General features: G+C 34.0%; 2 protein-coding genes across 2 annotated transcripts; both read left to right on the forward strand.

The window, feature by feature from the left end:
* The first annotated feature begins 4,626 nt into the window (after positions 1-4,626).
* Positions 4,627-7,676, forward strand: LOC131074788 (protein NRT1/ PTR FAMILY 2.13-like). Its single transcript, XM_058011468.1, has 3 exons — positions 4,627-4,759; positions 5,476-5,653; positions 6,842-7,676. The coding sequence occupies exons 1-3, from the start codon at positions 4,627-4,629 to the stop codon at positions 7,674-7,676; spliced, it is 1,146 nt and encodes a 381-aa protein (XP_057867451.1).
* Positions 7,677-12,102: 4,426 nt separating this feature from the next.
* LOC131074789 (protein NRT1/ PTR FAMILY 2.13-like) lies at positions 12,103-14,830 on the forward strand. The gene is made up of 3 exons (XM_058011469.1): positions 12,103-12,235; positions 12,540-12,717; positions 14,002-14,830. The coding sequence occupies exons 1-3, from the start codon at positions 12,103-12,105 to the stop codon at positions 14,828-14,830; spliced, it is 1,140 nt and encodes a 379-aa protein (XP_057867452.1).
* Positions 14,831-15,590: the final 760 nt, after the last annotated feature.

Genomic DNA, 15,590 nt, shown 5'->3' on the forward strand with positions numbered 1-15,590 from the left:
CATTTATTCTATAGTTAAAATTTCACAAGAAATGGAGCCCTCAATAAAAAGCTATGTAGGTTTTTCTATGGCAACCCAAAGGAACAATTGTCATTGAACTTGAACCTTGAACCTTATTAGGTTCAAAAGGTTCAAGGTTCAGAGGTTCAATGCGCAGCCAAATATGAAAACAAAGTGATAAATTAAATATAATGTGGGTGCATTTTGTGTTTTTGAACCTTCTGATTGAACCCTGCAAGTTCAAGGTTCAAGCGGTTCAAAAAGTTCAAAGTTCAAATTTCAGGTTCATTGTAATTTTTGGTCTTTGAACTTGAACTTTGAACCTTCTAAGGTTCAAGGTTCAAGGTTCAAGGTTCAAGGTTGAAGGCTTGATTTCATAGGTTCGAATTCGGAGTTCCGAGATTCATCAAATGCAGGTTCAAAGTGTGTGACTTCAAAATTTCAACAAATTCAAAATCCAATAACATTGGCATGGCTAATGTTTGTAATTTTCAATGTAATCTGGAACCACGGATTTTTTGAGACAAAAAAATCAGTCTCGGTGCGGGGGGCATAACTTTAAATTTAACCGTTGGATCACACTAAAATTTTAACATGATTTGGAAAACGTAGTTTTCTAAATCTTCACTGGAGCGATCAGAAAATTATTATCTCAGTCAAAAGTTATTTATCTCTGAGTACGGGTCTATAAAAATTCTGAGATAAAAGATTTGAAGATTTAAAACAAAAAAAAAAGTTATCAGGAAGAGGATAAAAGATAAAAGAAAAGATTGATTAATTATCTTTTCAATAATCAGTTATTGATAACTGAAAGTCTCTTTGAAGAAAAAGAGAGACTATATATATGGGGAAAAAATAAAAGAAAAGGGTTCCGAAAACTGTGAGTTTGGGAGCAGTAGATAAAATTTTGATATGAATTGGATGATAGAATGACTGGTTATTAATGAAATGTTGTGTTATCTTTGAATCTGTGTGTTCTTAGATTTGCAATCTTTCTTAAGTTGATTATGGACACAATATAATTTGATGATTAGTTACCTTTGTAATCCTTTTCAATTCATGTTTATTATTGGTTGTTGGATGACTCACATTGTATTGATTTGCTTGATCCCCCTTGCTCTGTGAAGCATGAGAGAGTATCGATCGAGCCATTAGTCATTGCTGAGTCCTTATTTTGCTTTGAATTTATACAGCAAGAATGTTATGAATCAGAGTTTGTGAACTCTCCTTTGAATATTATTTTCAAAAATTTCCTATGTGTGTAGTTTTGAAGGAATTTATTTGTGTTGATGGATAAATGTTGAAGCCTTTCGATGCTTTCTGGTTAAAAGTGTTAGTGTATCAACTGTATAATAAATTCATTGTAAATCTTCTAAGAGGGAGTTGTACCTCTCAATTCAAAGGAAGATTATCACTTCAATGATAATCTATCCAGCTATTAGTGCTCTTTGTCCTTTATCCCAGGCATTTGGAGTTAGTATGTGTATTTATTTTTGAGGGACAAATCTGTTCACTATCACGATGATAGTGGATGGGTGAATTGATCTTTGGAAAATGTGTTTTGGCCCCCTCTTTCTCCTAGAGTAGATCAGTGTGTATATTTTTAGTTTGGAAAGTGTATTTTGATTTAAGTCGACTTGGTTTAAGCGTTGATGATCTATCTTGTATATAAGGATGTCTATGGTTGAGTTGCAAGTGTGTGTAAGGAAAGTGTGATGAATAAAGATGTGAGGATAATAAGTGAGGTTCAGTAAAGAGCAGAAGAAGAGTTGTGTTCGAATGATATGCAAGTTGTGTTGAGACTATGACAGAGATTTGAGACAGAGTGTTGCCAATTGAGATCAGAGTTGTGTACTGTGTTGATGTTGGCTGCTTGATGCGGAGTTCAAGGACAACTTCATGGTCAAGAATCCTTCATGGACAACTAAATGGAGCTAAGGGTATCAATATGATTTAGTAGTTTTGAAGTTACTTATAACCCATAATATGAATTTATATGGTGAATATTCTACTGAAATGAAGTATGTTTCCTTTCTCTAAGAAAAGCCATCGTGATATGTGTGGATGAATTATTAATCCTTCAACCTATCCATATTGATATACTTTAATATTATAGCTACTGTATATTATTCAAGATAGAATCAAATATTTTGAGTGATTGTGTGTTGATTTAATTTTATGATATAGTTATTTTAATCAATAGATATCACACTTATACAAAATTGACTTTTTTTATATTAATATTTATTAACATATCCATATGGTTCAAATGGGCTAACTATTGTACAGCTCTAACATATAGGTTAAAGTTAAAACTAGTAGAGAAATCATACCAAGATGTTGTAATTATGTTCTATTTAGATGCCTTCTAAAGGAACAATGAGTGGATGAGGATTATTTTATATTAATTGCAACATCTAGAACTTTTGTAAACTAGAAAGATATAAAATTTTACAAACAAGGTTGCACTATAATTAGCATTCTATGAAATGATAGTAAATAATGACTTATATAGAACATAGACTCTTGTGTTTGCATTCTTCGATGATGAAATTAACTTATTGAATAATTTTTTTGCTAATGATGATTTAATGGGACGTTGGTGAAATGTGTTGTAAACTTGTGGGTGTGAATATGAGGCTTTTCATTCCCTTATTGTGATACATAAGCGGTGAAAATGAATTGGTTCCCTAAGGAATAAGTTTGGGTCTAGGGATATGTCATGATATAGATGTCTTATATTATTTAGTGTCAGGAAGTGAGTTTGCAAAGTAGACTTGCTACCGTTTCCATAGTCTGTAAGGTATAATAAAATTAGGTTTGATGTGTGTGTGTAGTAGTTACCAAAGGTGGTTATTACATTATTTAGTTCTAAACATTTGGTGTGGTCTTGAACCTATAGATTTTAGATCTTTTGTATTTGCAATTATGTTTTTCCTAATACATGAACAATTGCAATGGGAAACTTGGTGATGTTGAAGAACCTCATTGGAATTCTTCAGTGTTAGGGGTGGAAATTAACTTAATCCTTCCTTGTGCATAATCATGTCTTGTTGATCAATTTAATATTTTGATACATTTGGAAGACAACAAGCAATACATTTGACTATGACTAATGCATATGGGATTACACTAAGATCTTGAAATTAGGTACCTTTAATGTAATGAAATGTAAATTAATGGATCTATCAAAGTGACCTAGTGTACAAGAAAGTTAAGGTTTTAATATTTGTTGATGCAAGGGTTAATGTAACTAATGTTACTTTAATTCAACTATTTTTTTTAGAAAAAAATGATAAAAATATATTAATTGAGAAATCAAAAAAGATTACATAAATATTTCCAAATATTAATAGTTATCACAAAAAACAAGAGAGAAAAAACCAAAGAGATTTCCCACAAATTATCCGCCACCATTAAGAACCCATAAACCTTAAAAAATTAAGATATAGAGCCAATGATCAACCCTTATCATTTTGAAGAAGATGAGGGAACTAAGTAGCCTGGTCAAGGGATAAAGAATCTTAATAAAAAATAGTCCATCTTTGAGAAGCCTTAAATGTTCATTTAGTTAGAGAATCAACAACCACATTCAATTCTCAAGGAGTATGAACAAAGGAGATAGAATCATAGTTTTGAGAAAGATAATGAATTTGATCAACCAGAGAAGTCATTCACCAAGAAGAGTCATCAAAGCTCTTTTTGTTCAAAAGAGAAATTAAAATCATAGAATCGATCTCACAGATGATTTGTTTCCAATGCAATTCATAGGATATCTCCAAAACTATAAGAAGAACACGAGTCTCCTCCTTATTAGTGTCAAACCTTGTAACGACAAAGAAAAAGAAATGACCAAGCTAGTACTATCACATCCAAAACCACCAATTCTAGTTGCACCAAGATCACCCCTAGATGAACTATCATTATTTATTCTAGCAACATACAAATGGGGAGGCAACTATTTAACAACTCTTAACCTTATGATAAGATTTAATTTTAGAATCAAAAAATGCAAAACTAATCAAACAAAGAGACAACTATTTAACAACTCTTAACCTCGTGATAAGATTTAATTTTAGAATCAAAAAATGCAAAGCTAGTCAAACAACCCAAATCTATGTTATTTATTTTATAATAAAAAATCAAAAGAAATAAATACCAAATCAAAATATCCTTTTGCTACTATTGTCTCTTTTACCAAATCTACAAAAGGAAAAAAATAGGACCAATATTCCAGGAAATTAATAAAAAAGAAGCGAGAGTAGTAGGATATCCAAAAGTTAGTACGATAAGAGCATTCTGAAATAAATTAAATAGGAAAATTATGAACAAGTTCGCCATAGAGACGTTGATTACTGCTTTAAATGACAATATGCTTGGTGGAATAACAATAGTATCGATGAATTCAAGATACGATAAAAAAATCTGCAAACCCAAGAAAATGGATCCAACGTCGAGGCATTGTAGCGGACGAACGTAGGATTTCAATTTTATAATATCATGAAAACACAGAGGAGTTCAACCATGCAAGAACAGTAGTAATATATCAACCAAAGTATTCTGTATCAATGGTGTCAATACATTTGCATGAATCACTAAATTCACTTAATTTATGATTCCACAGTCATGGAGATAACTGGGCAAGTGGTTTGCTCACCATTACGCGCAGTGAAGGAACAATACAGTGTAAAATCTGAAGAAGAAGTTGGGAAACAAAAATCAACCAAGGGAGGATGGAAAACTATGCCATTCATTCTAGGTAGGAGATGAACTCTTTCTTTTCTCTGGTGTATGATTAGATTTTTGGGGACCCATCAAGAAAAATTTACAGAGTTTCTAATTAATTCAACATTTTCATTAAATCTTAAGATCTCTGTAAAATCTGTTTATCATTTATGAGAACCTGAATTCTAACTGACAAGAATAGTTTAAGAAGAGACACAAACATAGAACTCAATCATTTAGAAACATGAAATTTCTACAGTCTATAATGTTTTATCTATTATTTTTCTAGATTTGACTGTGTAGATTTTTTGTCTTATATTTCGATTCAACATTTCTCTGTTTTCTTACTTTCATTTCCTGATGATGGATCATAGAGTTTGATTGGGAACATTGGACATAAAAATCTACTCTTTCTGAATTTGGCTGTGTAGATTTTTTAATGTCCAATATTTCAAATCAACACTTCTCTCTTCTCTTGCTTTCATTCCCTGATGATGGATCATAGAATTTGATCAGAACTATTGAACATAAAAAATCTACACAGTCAAAGATCATAGAATATGATCCAAAACATTGAACATAAAAAATCTCTACAATCAAATCCAAAAAAATAATAACTCGAAATGAATCGTATCAAATAATTGATCTGAGAAGAATATTGTAATTTTTTATATCATATATTGTGTTCACTCCAATCAAAAAGATCATTTCAAATACCAGGATAGTGAAGACTGTCTTATAACCTGGCAGGAAACGAGAGCTGTGCAAATCTGGCATTGACTAGTTTACATGCGAACCTGGTGGTGTTCTTGACAACTGAATATAATAAGGATAGGCTCACAGCTGCAATAATTGCTACCATATGGGGTGGAAGTAACCTCTTATCGCCATTAATGGGTGCTTATCTTGCAGATTCATATCTGGGAAGGTTTGGGATCATTGTCCTTTCCTCTATTACATACATACTGGTAGAGAACTATTCTCTTACTTCTTTATGGTTTAGATTATAAAGGAAATAATTCTTGTATTATAGGGAAGTTCTCTAACAATCAATGCCTTAGAGATTGTTTAGTTAATATCTTATGACTGTTAAGGTGGGGAGAAGCCCCCAACTCTGTTGAGAAAGGAAGAAGAAATAGATGAAATTTGAATTTAAGGCTTTATCATGAACATATGAGTTGTTTTGAAGCATTGAAACAAATTGTCACAATTGTTTAATAGTATTTAAATATTCATCCAAGGATTGGTTGATGCAGGCAATGAGTCTTCTCACACTCATATCTCTTTCTCATGCATCAAACGAATCAATTGTTGGAAATGTATTACTATCTACCTTCTTGGGATTGATGGTTTTGGGGTCCAGCGGTATGAAATCTTCAGCCTTGGCCTTTGGTGCAGAGCAATTTGATAATGAGGATGATGGGGGAAGGAAAGAGCAAGAGAGATTCTTTGATTGGTATTTCTGTATAGGTACCATATCTATCATGGTGGGCTTAACTCTCCTTGTTTATATACAAAGCGTCATCGATTGGAGATTAGGGTTTGGCTTGGCGACCATCTTAATGATTATCTCCACTGGATTCTTCCTGTTGGGGACAAAGCATTATGTTAAAATGAGTCCAGAGGGCAGTCCCTTGAGAGAATATGCTCAAGTGATGGTTGCATCTTTTAGAAAAAGAAATCTTGCAGTGCCTTCTAATCCAAGAGAGTTTTATGGTACTCATTTGGAAAAAGGACCAGTTCTAAACCTCTATTTGACAGACCAGTTGAAGTATGGACCTTTTTTATTCTTTGTCTATCAAAAACATCAGTTTTCTACAATCTATGAAATTGTAATTAATATTTTTGGATTGTATGTTATTTTTTAATCAATGTTTTGGATCACTTTATGTGCACTCTCTATGCGATCTATCATCAGGATAGATGAGTGCGATTCTTACTCTGATTGCACTTGCTTATCCTGATAATGGATCACAGAAAGTAATCTGCAACGTTGATCCAAAAAACTAACACACCACCAAATCCAGAAACATTAATCACTAATCTTTGGTTTTCAATGATATTGGATACAAAACCAGTTCTAAACTCTTTCTTCCCCCTTCAGCTTTTTTAACAGAGCGGCCATTATAAAGAAAGAAGACTTTGAAGAGAATGGCTCAGAACCCAATCCCTGGAAGCTTTGCACAGTGAAGAAGATCCAAGAGCTCAAGTCAGTGATAAGTGTATTGCCTGTTTGGAGCTCTGGGATTGTGGCATCTTTCATGTTAATGGGCTCTTCACACACTTACATGGTATACCAGGCACTCCACATGAACAGAAATCTGGGCAGCTTGTTGGTACCCGCATCATCATACATCATCTTCTCTATGTTGGCCACATCCATATGGTTGCCCTTGTATGAAAGAGTTGTTCTTCCTTTCTTCCGACGCTTAACAAAGAGGGAGGAGGGAATCTCAGTAATGGAAAGGATTGGAACAGGGCTTGTCATATCCGTGCAAGCCATGACAGTCGCAGCATTGGTAGAAGTTAAACGGAGACAGAGCAGCAACCCTATCTCTGCCTTTTGGCTTGGTCCACAGTATACTTTGATAGGCTTGGCAGAGGCATTTTACGCCATTGGTATGATAGAATTCTTTTATGAGCGGTTTCCCAAGAGCATGAGCAGTACAGCTGCAGCGTTGTTCTGGTGCAGTATGGGGATTGGGTTGTTGCTCAACAGTGTAGTTTTCAAGGTTGTACACAAAGCCACAGGGGAGAGTGGTAAACAGGCTTGGCTACCTGAGAACCTTGATCAAGGCCATCTTGAGTATTATTACTGTTTTTGTGTTGGGCTTGGTGTTTTGAATTTCATTTATTTTCTTGTATGCAGCAGAGGAGTAAAATATGTAGAGACTGATGGGAAGAATATTATCACAAAAGGGAAGGAGGGAAGATTGGAATTCTCAGCTTAATGTGAGTGATGTTGGAACTATATGGGCTGTAGTCAAAACATAGACTAATCATATTGTAATGGTGAATATCACACACTAAAGTTTTGAGTTTATTTCTATTGGAGTTTTTATGTAATAAGAAATATTTGGTTTATGACATTATTTGATCTTGTTTTTATCATTATTTGTTTTCAAGATCTAGTTTTGAATTTTGGATCTTTCATTCACTATCTTGAATCATATTTGCAGTTTGAATTTTGGATCTTTCATTCACTATCTTGAATCATATTTGCAGTTAAAATTTTGGATCTTTCATTCACTATCTTGAATCATATTTGCAGATGTATAACTGATTTATGTGATTTTTATAATCATAAATTTAAATATGAAAATTTTTAATTCTGAAATTCAAATTTAAACATTTTCTTACATTTGTCATTTGTGAGTTGACTTAGTACATTCTTGTCTAGATTTGTATACTATGTTGTGTCATTTAAGGACATATTTTATTCGTTTGTATGTCACTCAAGAATTATTAGCAAAAAAACGTTCACATGAGAACACCATAGGATAATCATAAAGTATCCTAATTGGATCGTTCTCATATTATCATCCTATTTATAAATCATGATTGTCTATTGTCTTTTATCATTGTTCCAAAACCACTTAACCAAAGGAGAAACAATCATTTTCCAATAAGTTCTTAAATGTTGTTTGTAGACATCAACCCAATTCAAATACGAGTACAACAAATCAAAGTGAATCCAATACAGTTGTGCATTTCCTATCATTTCACTTCTTTGGGTTTAGGTTCAATTCCAAGCACTAGATCACTTTTGTAGGCACATCTCTTCTAGGAGATAACAATAATCAACTATAAAAGCTACTCTTATTTTTCATGTGAGGAGTGGTAAGAATAGGCACGGTTCAACCTACCTACAAGTCCCCCCTAAAGTTTTATTCTAATCACTGGTAGTCTCATTAGACTAAGTAGCCAAATCCCACATCAAAATTTATTTGCATAACCAAATTCCTTTTTTTTAAAATCAATCAATTGAATGCCTCCTACTTATACCACCTGGGAAGGCCAATTACAATTGAAATATGGACCCAGCTCAACATGCCCTATCTACTAGTTGTCGTGTGACCTAGCAAAATTGGTGATCAATTTTGCAAGCATGGATCTAAGTTTGTAGATTTTGTGACATTAGTTTGGATAAGCCCCTAATTTTCAACATGTTGATAAATCAATATTTTGCATCTTCAACATCATATTCTACCTTTCAAAATCTAAGTGTTGCATTTAATTTCCTTACATTAAATGAAGCCACAATAAATAATAAATTATATTGAACACATGGTCTTATGTTTGTATTCTTTAATGGCTAAATTTATTCATTGAATCAAGTTTTCACTAATGATGGTTTAATGGGACTTTGATGATATGTCTTATCAACTTATGTTTGCAAACTACAAAGCCTCTAATTCCCTTAATGAGATGCATAGATAATGCCAAAAAATTGGATCCTTAAGGAATAAACCTAGACATAGAATGTCATGCTATAGAAAACTAACTCTATTTAGTGCAATAAAATAACTTTGTGCCATAGAATTATCGTCATCAACATGTTTGGTAAGTTATAATGAAATAAAGAGTTCCATTGATGGTTAAATTGCATTGTATAATTCTAAACTTTTGGTGTAACCCTAAACTTGTAGAATTCAAATCTTATATACTTGTAATAAAAAATTTCCATAATGTTTGTACTTGTTATAGAAAATTTGGTGATGTTGAAGAACATTATTGAAACTTGCAATGCTTGGTGGAAATTTGACTTGATCCCTTCTTGTGCATAGTCAAGCCTCATTGATCAATTTCATGATTTTGATAATGTTAGAAGACAAGAAATAAAACACTCGATTGAGACTAATACATATGTGATTATTCTTAGTGCTTGAAAATTAAGACTTTGTGCAATAGAATGAATGCATTGTCCATGTTAAAGTGACATAGTTTAAGAAAGTTAGGGTTTTAAGATTTATCGATACAAGTGTTGATGTAGTTAGTGTGACTAATGCAAGAGATTATGTAGTATAATTGACTAAATATTTTCAAAAGAGAGATGTAGAGGGCTTGTCTTAAAAATGGTTCTAATTCATACATTTATTGATGATCCAGATGACCTCGAGGTGATGTCCTTTTTACACATATCCTAGGTGCATAATTTGAAAGTTTTGGCATAGAAATTGATAAATAATGACTAATTGGAACTCGATTGGCATAGGCCTATAATTAAATATAGAATTTTAAAATTTAGGCAAATCCTCATTTTTGCATCTAACCTTGGTCAAGACACTTGCAATTTTGAATCAAGCAAAGGAAATTGTGATCTAAAAGCTTGAATTATTTTTAGTAAGGATCAAGTGGTATTTTTAATATTACTCTAAGTTTAGATCCAATGAAAAAGCTAAATCACTCAAAATTATATGCTTGAGGTAATGACTATATGACAACCATACAAATAGTACATAATAAAGGGGAAAATGCAAAGAATTCACTTTTAACCTATAGATTACAAAATTAGAAAGAATAATAATATTTATATTTAAAATATGAGGTTATTGTATAAGTTCAAAAATAACTATTTTAATGTTAAAATTTATATTTTTTAAGCTTTTGGTTGGAGTTATGAATTATAGATAATAATTTTGAAAGAGAAGACTCACCCTTTTACACAATAAAGAGACAACAAATATATCATTATATTGATATGGAACAACAACAAGGAACAAACAATTATATGTTAGCAAAACAACATCAAACTAGCAACACTCCACCAATATGAGGAAGGTAGAATTGAAAGGGCTAATTGCCCAAAAACATCAACAAATCTAACATTTCACATTGAATCCAAAATGCTTCAATGAACTCAATGTCTTATCGTCAAAGTTGAGCTTTTGGGTTAGATTGTGTGTTAGCTTTCACATCAACATTTCGGGTTGCACTCTGTGATCTATCATCAAGATAGAAGAGAGCATCAACGTTTCGAATCACACTCTGTGATCCATCATCGGGATAGAAGAGAGCTCACTCTTCTATCTTGATGATGGATTGCAGAGAGTGATCTAAAACGTTGATGCAAAAACTAACACACAACCTAACCCAGAAGCTCAGCTTTGATAATATAATGGATTGTGGAAATCTAATATCATTAATCAATGTCTTATCATCAGCATTAGCATTTGCCATAAATGAATCTAAATCCCTTCTAATAGAATTTTCATCTTTAGTTTCCAAACTTGAGACCAAAGGGAATACAAGATCCCTATAAGGCTTCCCAACCCAAATCTTCTTCATAGTTTCTTGATTAGAAGCCATGCCAAGAAATGAACTCTTGCAATTCAAAGAGAAAGATAGAGGGAATGAACTCCAACCTAGTTATCTCTAACATGTTGCTTCTCTCTACCAATCTCTTTTGCAGTGCTCTTGACAGACCATCTAAATTAGTCATGTCTACAAGAGGACCAACCATCTCCAAAGAAAACCTCAACCAAATCCTAAGATAAACAAGGCTCCATATCATCCCTATGAATTTTGTGATATTGCCTTCCTCTAAAATTCCTACTCCTAGAAGATACATAGCTAAACACACGACAGTGGTGACAACTCTAGGAAATCCTCTAACCTGACATGTTGAACTCATATACTCAAATTCAAAAATAAAGTGATCGGAAAGATCGGCACCTTACCGAAATGGCTATCCAACAAACAAAATGACCCATTTGCTAGTTATTAAAAGTACTTGACTATCAAATGAAAGAACTATTTTGTCGGCTAGATAGACACCACGGCACCTTACCAACTAAAACATCATATCATTTTTAATAATCTAGGTCTATTTTACTTTATTTAATCTAAAGAGATAAGGTTGGAGAGAAAGACTTTTGTCTATAAAGAGATAAGGTTGGAGAGAAAGACTTTTGTCTATAAAGAGATAAGGTTGGAGAGAAAGACTTTTGTCTATAATTTTCTACAGTAAAAGGATTCTACAAGAAAACTTAAAATAGGAAAATTATGAACAAAATGATTTCGTGGAATAAACATCCTGCGAACGAGAATAACAATATGATCGGTGGAATTCAAAATACACATACGATAAAGAATTTTGCAAACCCAAGAAGAATAGCGATACAGATCCGAGGCATTTCAGCCTAAGAATACAGTAATTAAATTAAATTATGCGATACTTATATACCCTCCAGATTCTTTTCTCTGTGTACCATTGTACTTATAGGAATTCAACTATGTAATAATAATATACCCACGAAATTCCTTCGCATCAATGGTGTGTGTATACATATCTATATTCACTACGTGCCTCTAAATACCAGTTCTTTTCCTTTGGTTTATCATATGTGTTTTCATGAGTATTATGATTTCAGAATCATGGAGCTAAGTGGGCAAGTGGCTTCGTCACCGTTCAGTGCAATGGAACAACTAAAATGTGTAAAATCTGAGGAAGAGGTTGAAAAACAAAAATCAACCAAAGGAGGATGGAAAATAATGCCATTCATTCTAGGTAGGAGATGAGCTCTTCTTTTTCTGTACTGTAGGTATTGTTTTTCTGTGATCAATTGTACGGTATGATTAGATTCTTATTTCTTTGTGGCCCATCAGAAAAAAATATACAGCCTCTATATTATACTCAACATCCTAACTAAACAGCACAACTTAAGAAGAGAGACAAACGTCAGAACTTAATCATATCATATGATTGATCTAATCTGAAGAATACTGTAATTTGCTGTATTGTTTTCACTTGAATAAATAGAAAATATTGTTTCCAATACCAGCATAGTGAAGACGGTCTTATAACCTGGCAGGAAACCAGAGTTGTGCAAATCTGGCATTGACTAGTTTACATGCAAACTTGGTGGTGTTTTTGACTAGTGAATATCATACGGATGAGCTTACAGCTGCAAAAATTGCTACTATATGGGGTGGAACGAACCTTTTATCACCCCTAGTGGGTGCTTTTATAGCAGATTCATATCTGGGAAGGTTTTGGGCCATTGTCCTTTCCTCCATCGCATACGTACTGGTAGGAGAACTATACTCACAGTCCAATTCATTAGTGCTATTCTACTACTTCTATATGGTTTGAGATTTTAAAAGAGACAATTCTTTGTATTATGAGGACGAGGTGTAATAAACAATATCTTCTTGTTGTTTAGTAATCTTGTAATTCTTAGATGGGGAGAAGTTCCCAATTCACGTTATATAAAGATGTTCTTAGTTGGGGAGAAGTTCCCAATTCACGTTATATAAAGATGCTTCACATTTATGTATTTCAACTTTTTTCCTCAAATAAAAATGGGGTTGATCCAAACATTTATTCTCTTCATTTTGAAACCTGATCTTATTATAAATAGAAGAGCCTACAACCTTATTTGTATCTAATATATTCTTGTAAACAAATATTACCCTTACCTAAATTTACATTTTCTTCAATGTAAAATTATAGATTACAATCAATAGATCTTTTACATACTTCAAGCTTCAAAGCATATTTGATTAGGTTTACGGATCTCTTCGCTCCACTAATCTTTGAGAAAGGAACAATAAATAGTTAAAAATCTATTTCATGGCTTCATTCTAAAGAGATGAGTTGTTTTGAAGCATTAAATATATTTCTTACAATTGTTTTGAAGTATACAAATGTTCATCTAAGGTTTATTGATGCAGGCAATGAGTTTTCTCACTCTCATATATTTTTATCCTATATTAAGGGAATCAATTGCTGGAAGTTTATTGTTATCTACCTTCTTGGGATTGATGGTTTTGGGGTCTTGTGGTATGAAGTCATCCACATGGGCCTTTGGTGCGGAGCAATTTGAGAACAAGGATGATGGGGCAAGGAAAAAACAACAAAGGTTCTTTAATTGGTATTACTGTATAGCTACCATATCTATCATGTTGGGCTTAACTTTCCTTGTTTATGTACAAAGCAGCGTAAGCTAGAGCTTAGGATTTGGCATGGCTACCATCTTGATGATTATTTCCACAGGATTCTTCCTGATGGGTACAAAGCACTATGTTATACTAACTCCAGAGGGCAGTGCCTTGACAGAATATGCTCAAGTGATTGTCGCATCTTTTAGAAATAGAAATCTCACAGTCCCTTCTAATCCAAAAGAATTTTATGGTACCCATTTGCAGAAAGGAGAACTACAAATCTCTATTTGACAAACCAATTCAAGTATGCACCTTTTCTAATCTTTATTTATCATATGATAATTATTGTTAAACAATAAACAACTCTAATCTCTCTCTCTCTCGCTTCAGGTTTTTGAACAAAGCAGCAATTATAAAGAAAGAAGACTTTGAAGAAAATGGCTCAGAACCCAGTCCCTGGAAGCTTTGCACAGTGAAGAAGATCCAAGAGCTAAAGTCAGTGATAAATGTATTGCCTATTTGGAGCACTGGAATAGTAGCATCCTTCATTTTAATGGGTACTTCACACACATATATGGTATACCAGGCACAACACATGAACAGAAATCTGGGCAGCTTGAAGGTACCTGCATCATCATACAGCATATTTTCCATGTTGGCCACATCCATATCGCTACCCTTCCATGACAGAATTCTCCCTTCTTTCTTCTGTCGCTTAAGAAAGAAGAGTGAGGGAATTTCTGTAATGGAAAGGATTGGAATAGGGCTTATTGTTTCTGTGCAAGCCATGACAGTTGCAGCATTGGTAGAAGTTAAACGAAAACGAAGCAGCAAGATTTCTGCCTTTTGGCTTGCTCCACAGTATACTTTGATAGGCTTGGCAGAGGCATTTTACGCCATTGGATTGATTGAATTCTTTTATGACCAGTTCCCCAAGAACTTGACAAGTACAGCTGGGGCTTTGATCTTGTGCGGCATGGGGATTGGGTTGTTGCTCAACAGTGTTGTTTTCACTCTTGTGCACAAGTTCACTGGGAAGAATGGTAAAAAGGCTTGGCTGCCTCAGGACCTTGATCAAGGTCATCTTGAATATTATTTCTGCTTTTCTGCAGGACTTGGTGTTTTGAATTTCCTGTACTTTCTTGTATGCGCCAAGGGTGTAAAAAATAGAGATTCTTGGGAAGAAAATAAGGGAGGCAAGATGGTACCTTCAGCTTAATGTGGTTGATGTTGGAATTAGATGGACGACTGCACTTTGATGATAAAATTAAAGGACGCATCTATTCTGGCTCCAAAAGTGACCTGTCGTACAAACAACATGCATCCAGAGTCCATTGACATACATCCCTCCCATGCCCTCCCATAATGTGATGAGTCACGTTCTGGGACCCACCATCAGGGTGATCTGGAGGCATGTTGTCGTTTTCCGGTTGACAGAAAGGCTTAACGAATGCACTCGAAGCGTTGACCATTTAGAGTGGTTGGTGTGGGCCCCTCTGACCCATCTGCTTCACCGTTACCGGTTACCATTTCCGTCATCCGTAATCTCGCTCAAAGTTTGATTTTTTCAAACTCTTTTCTCCCGCTCGTAAGCCAAAATGGGATCTTTCAAACTAAATTAATATTCCCCCCATTATTAGAAAGAAAGTAGTCACTTCGTTTGTGCCACGCAGCCCACGAATCAGTGAAAGCGACTAACACGCTATGTTAGTCGAATTCATTGTTTCGCGAGGAAAAAGAAATGGCGGCCATGCAGTCCGCGAATCAGCGAAAGCGACTAACATGCCATGTTAGTCTAATTCACAAGTTTCGTAGGGCAAAAGAAAATGGCGGCCACGCAACCCACAAATCAGTGAAATCTACTAACACGCTATGTTAGTCGAATTCGTTGTTTCGCGGGGCAAAAGGAAATGGCGGCCACGCAGTCTGTGAATCAGCGAAAGTGACTAACACGCTATGTTAGTCAAATCTTCCATCAA

Source organism: Cryptomeria japonica, chromosome 6 (genome assembly GCF_030272615.1).
Source record: "Cryptomeria japonica chromosome 6, Sugi_1.0, whole genome shotgun sequence".
Classification (NCBI taxonomy): Eukaryota; Viridiplantae; Streptophyta; class Pinopsida; order Cupressales; family Cupressaceae; genus Cryptomeria; species Cryptomeria japonica.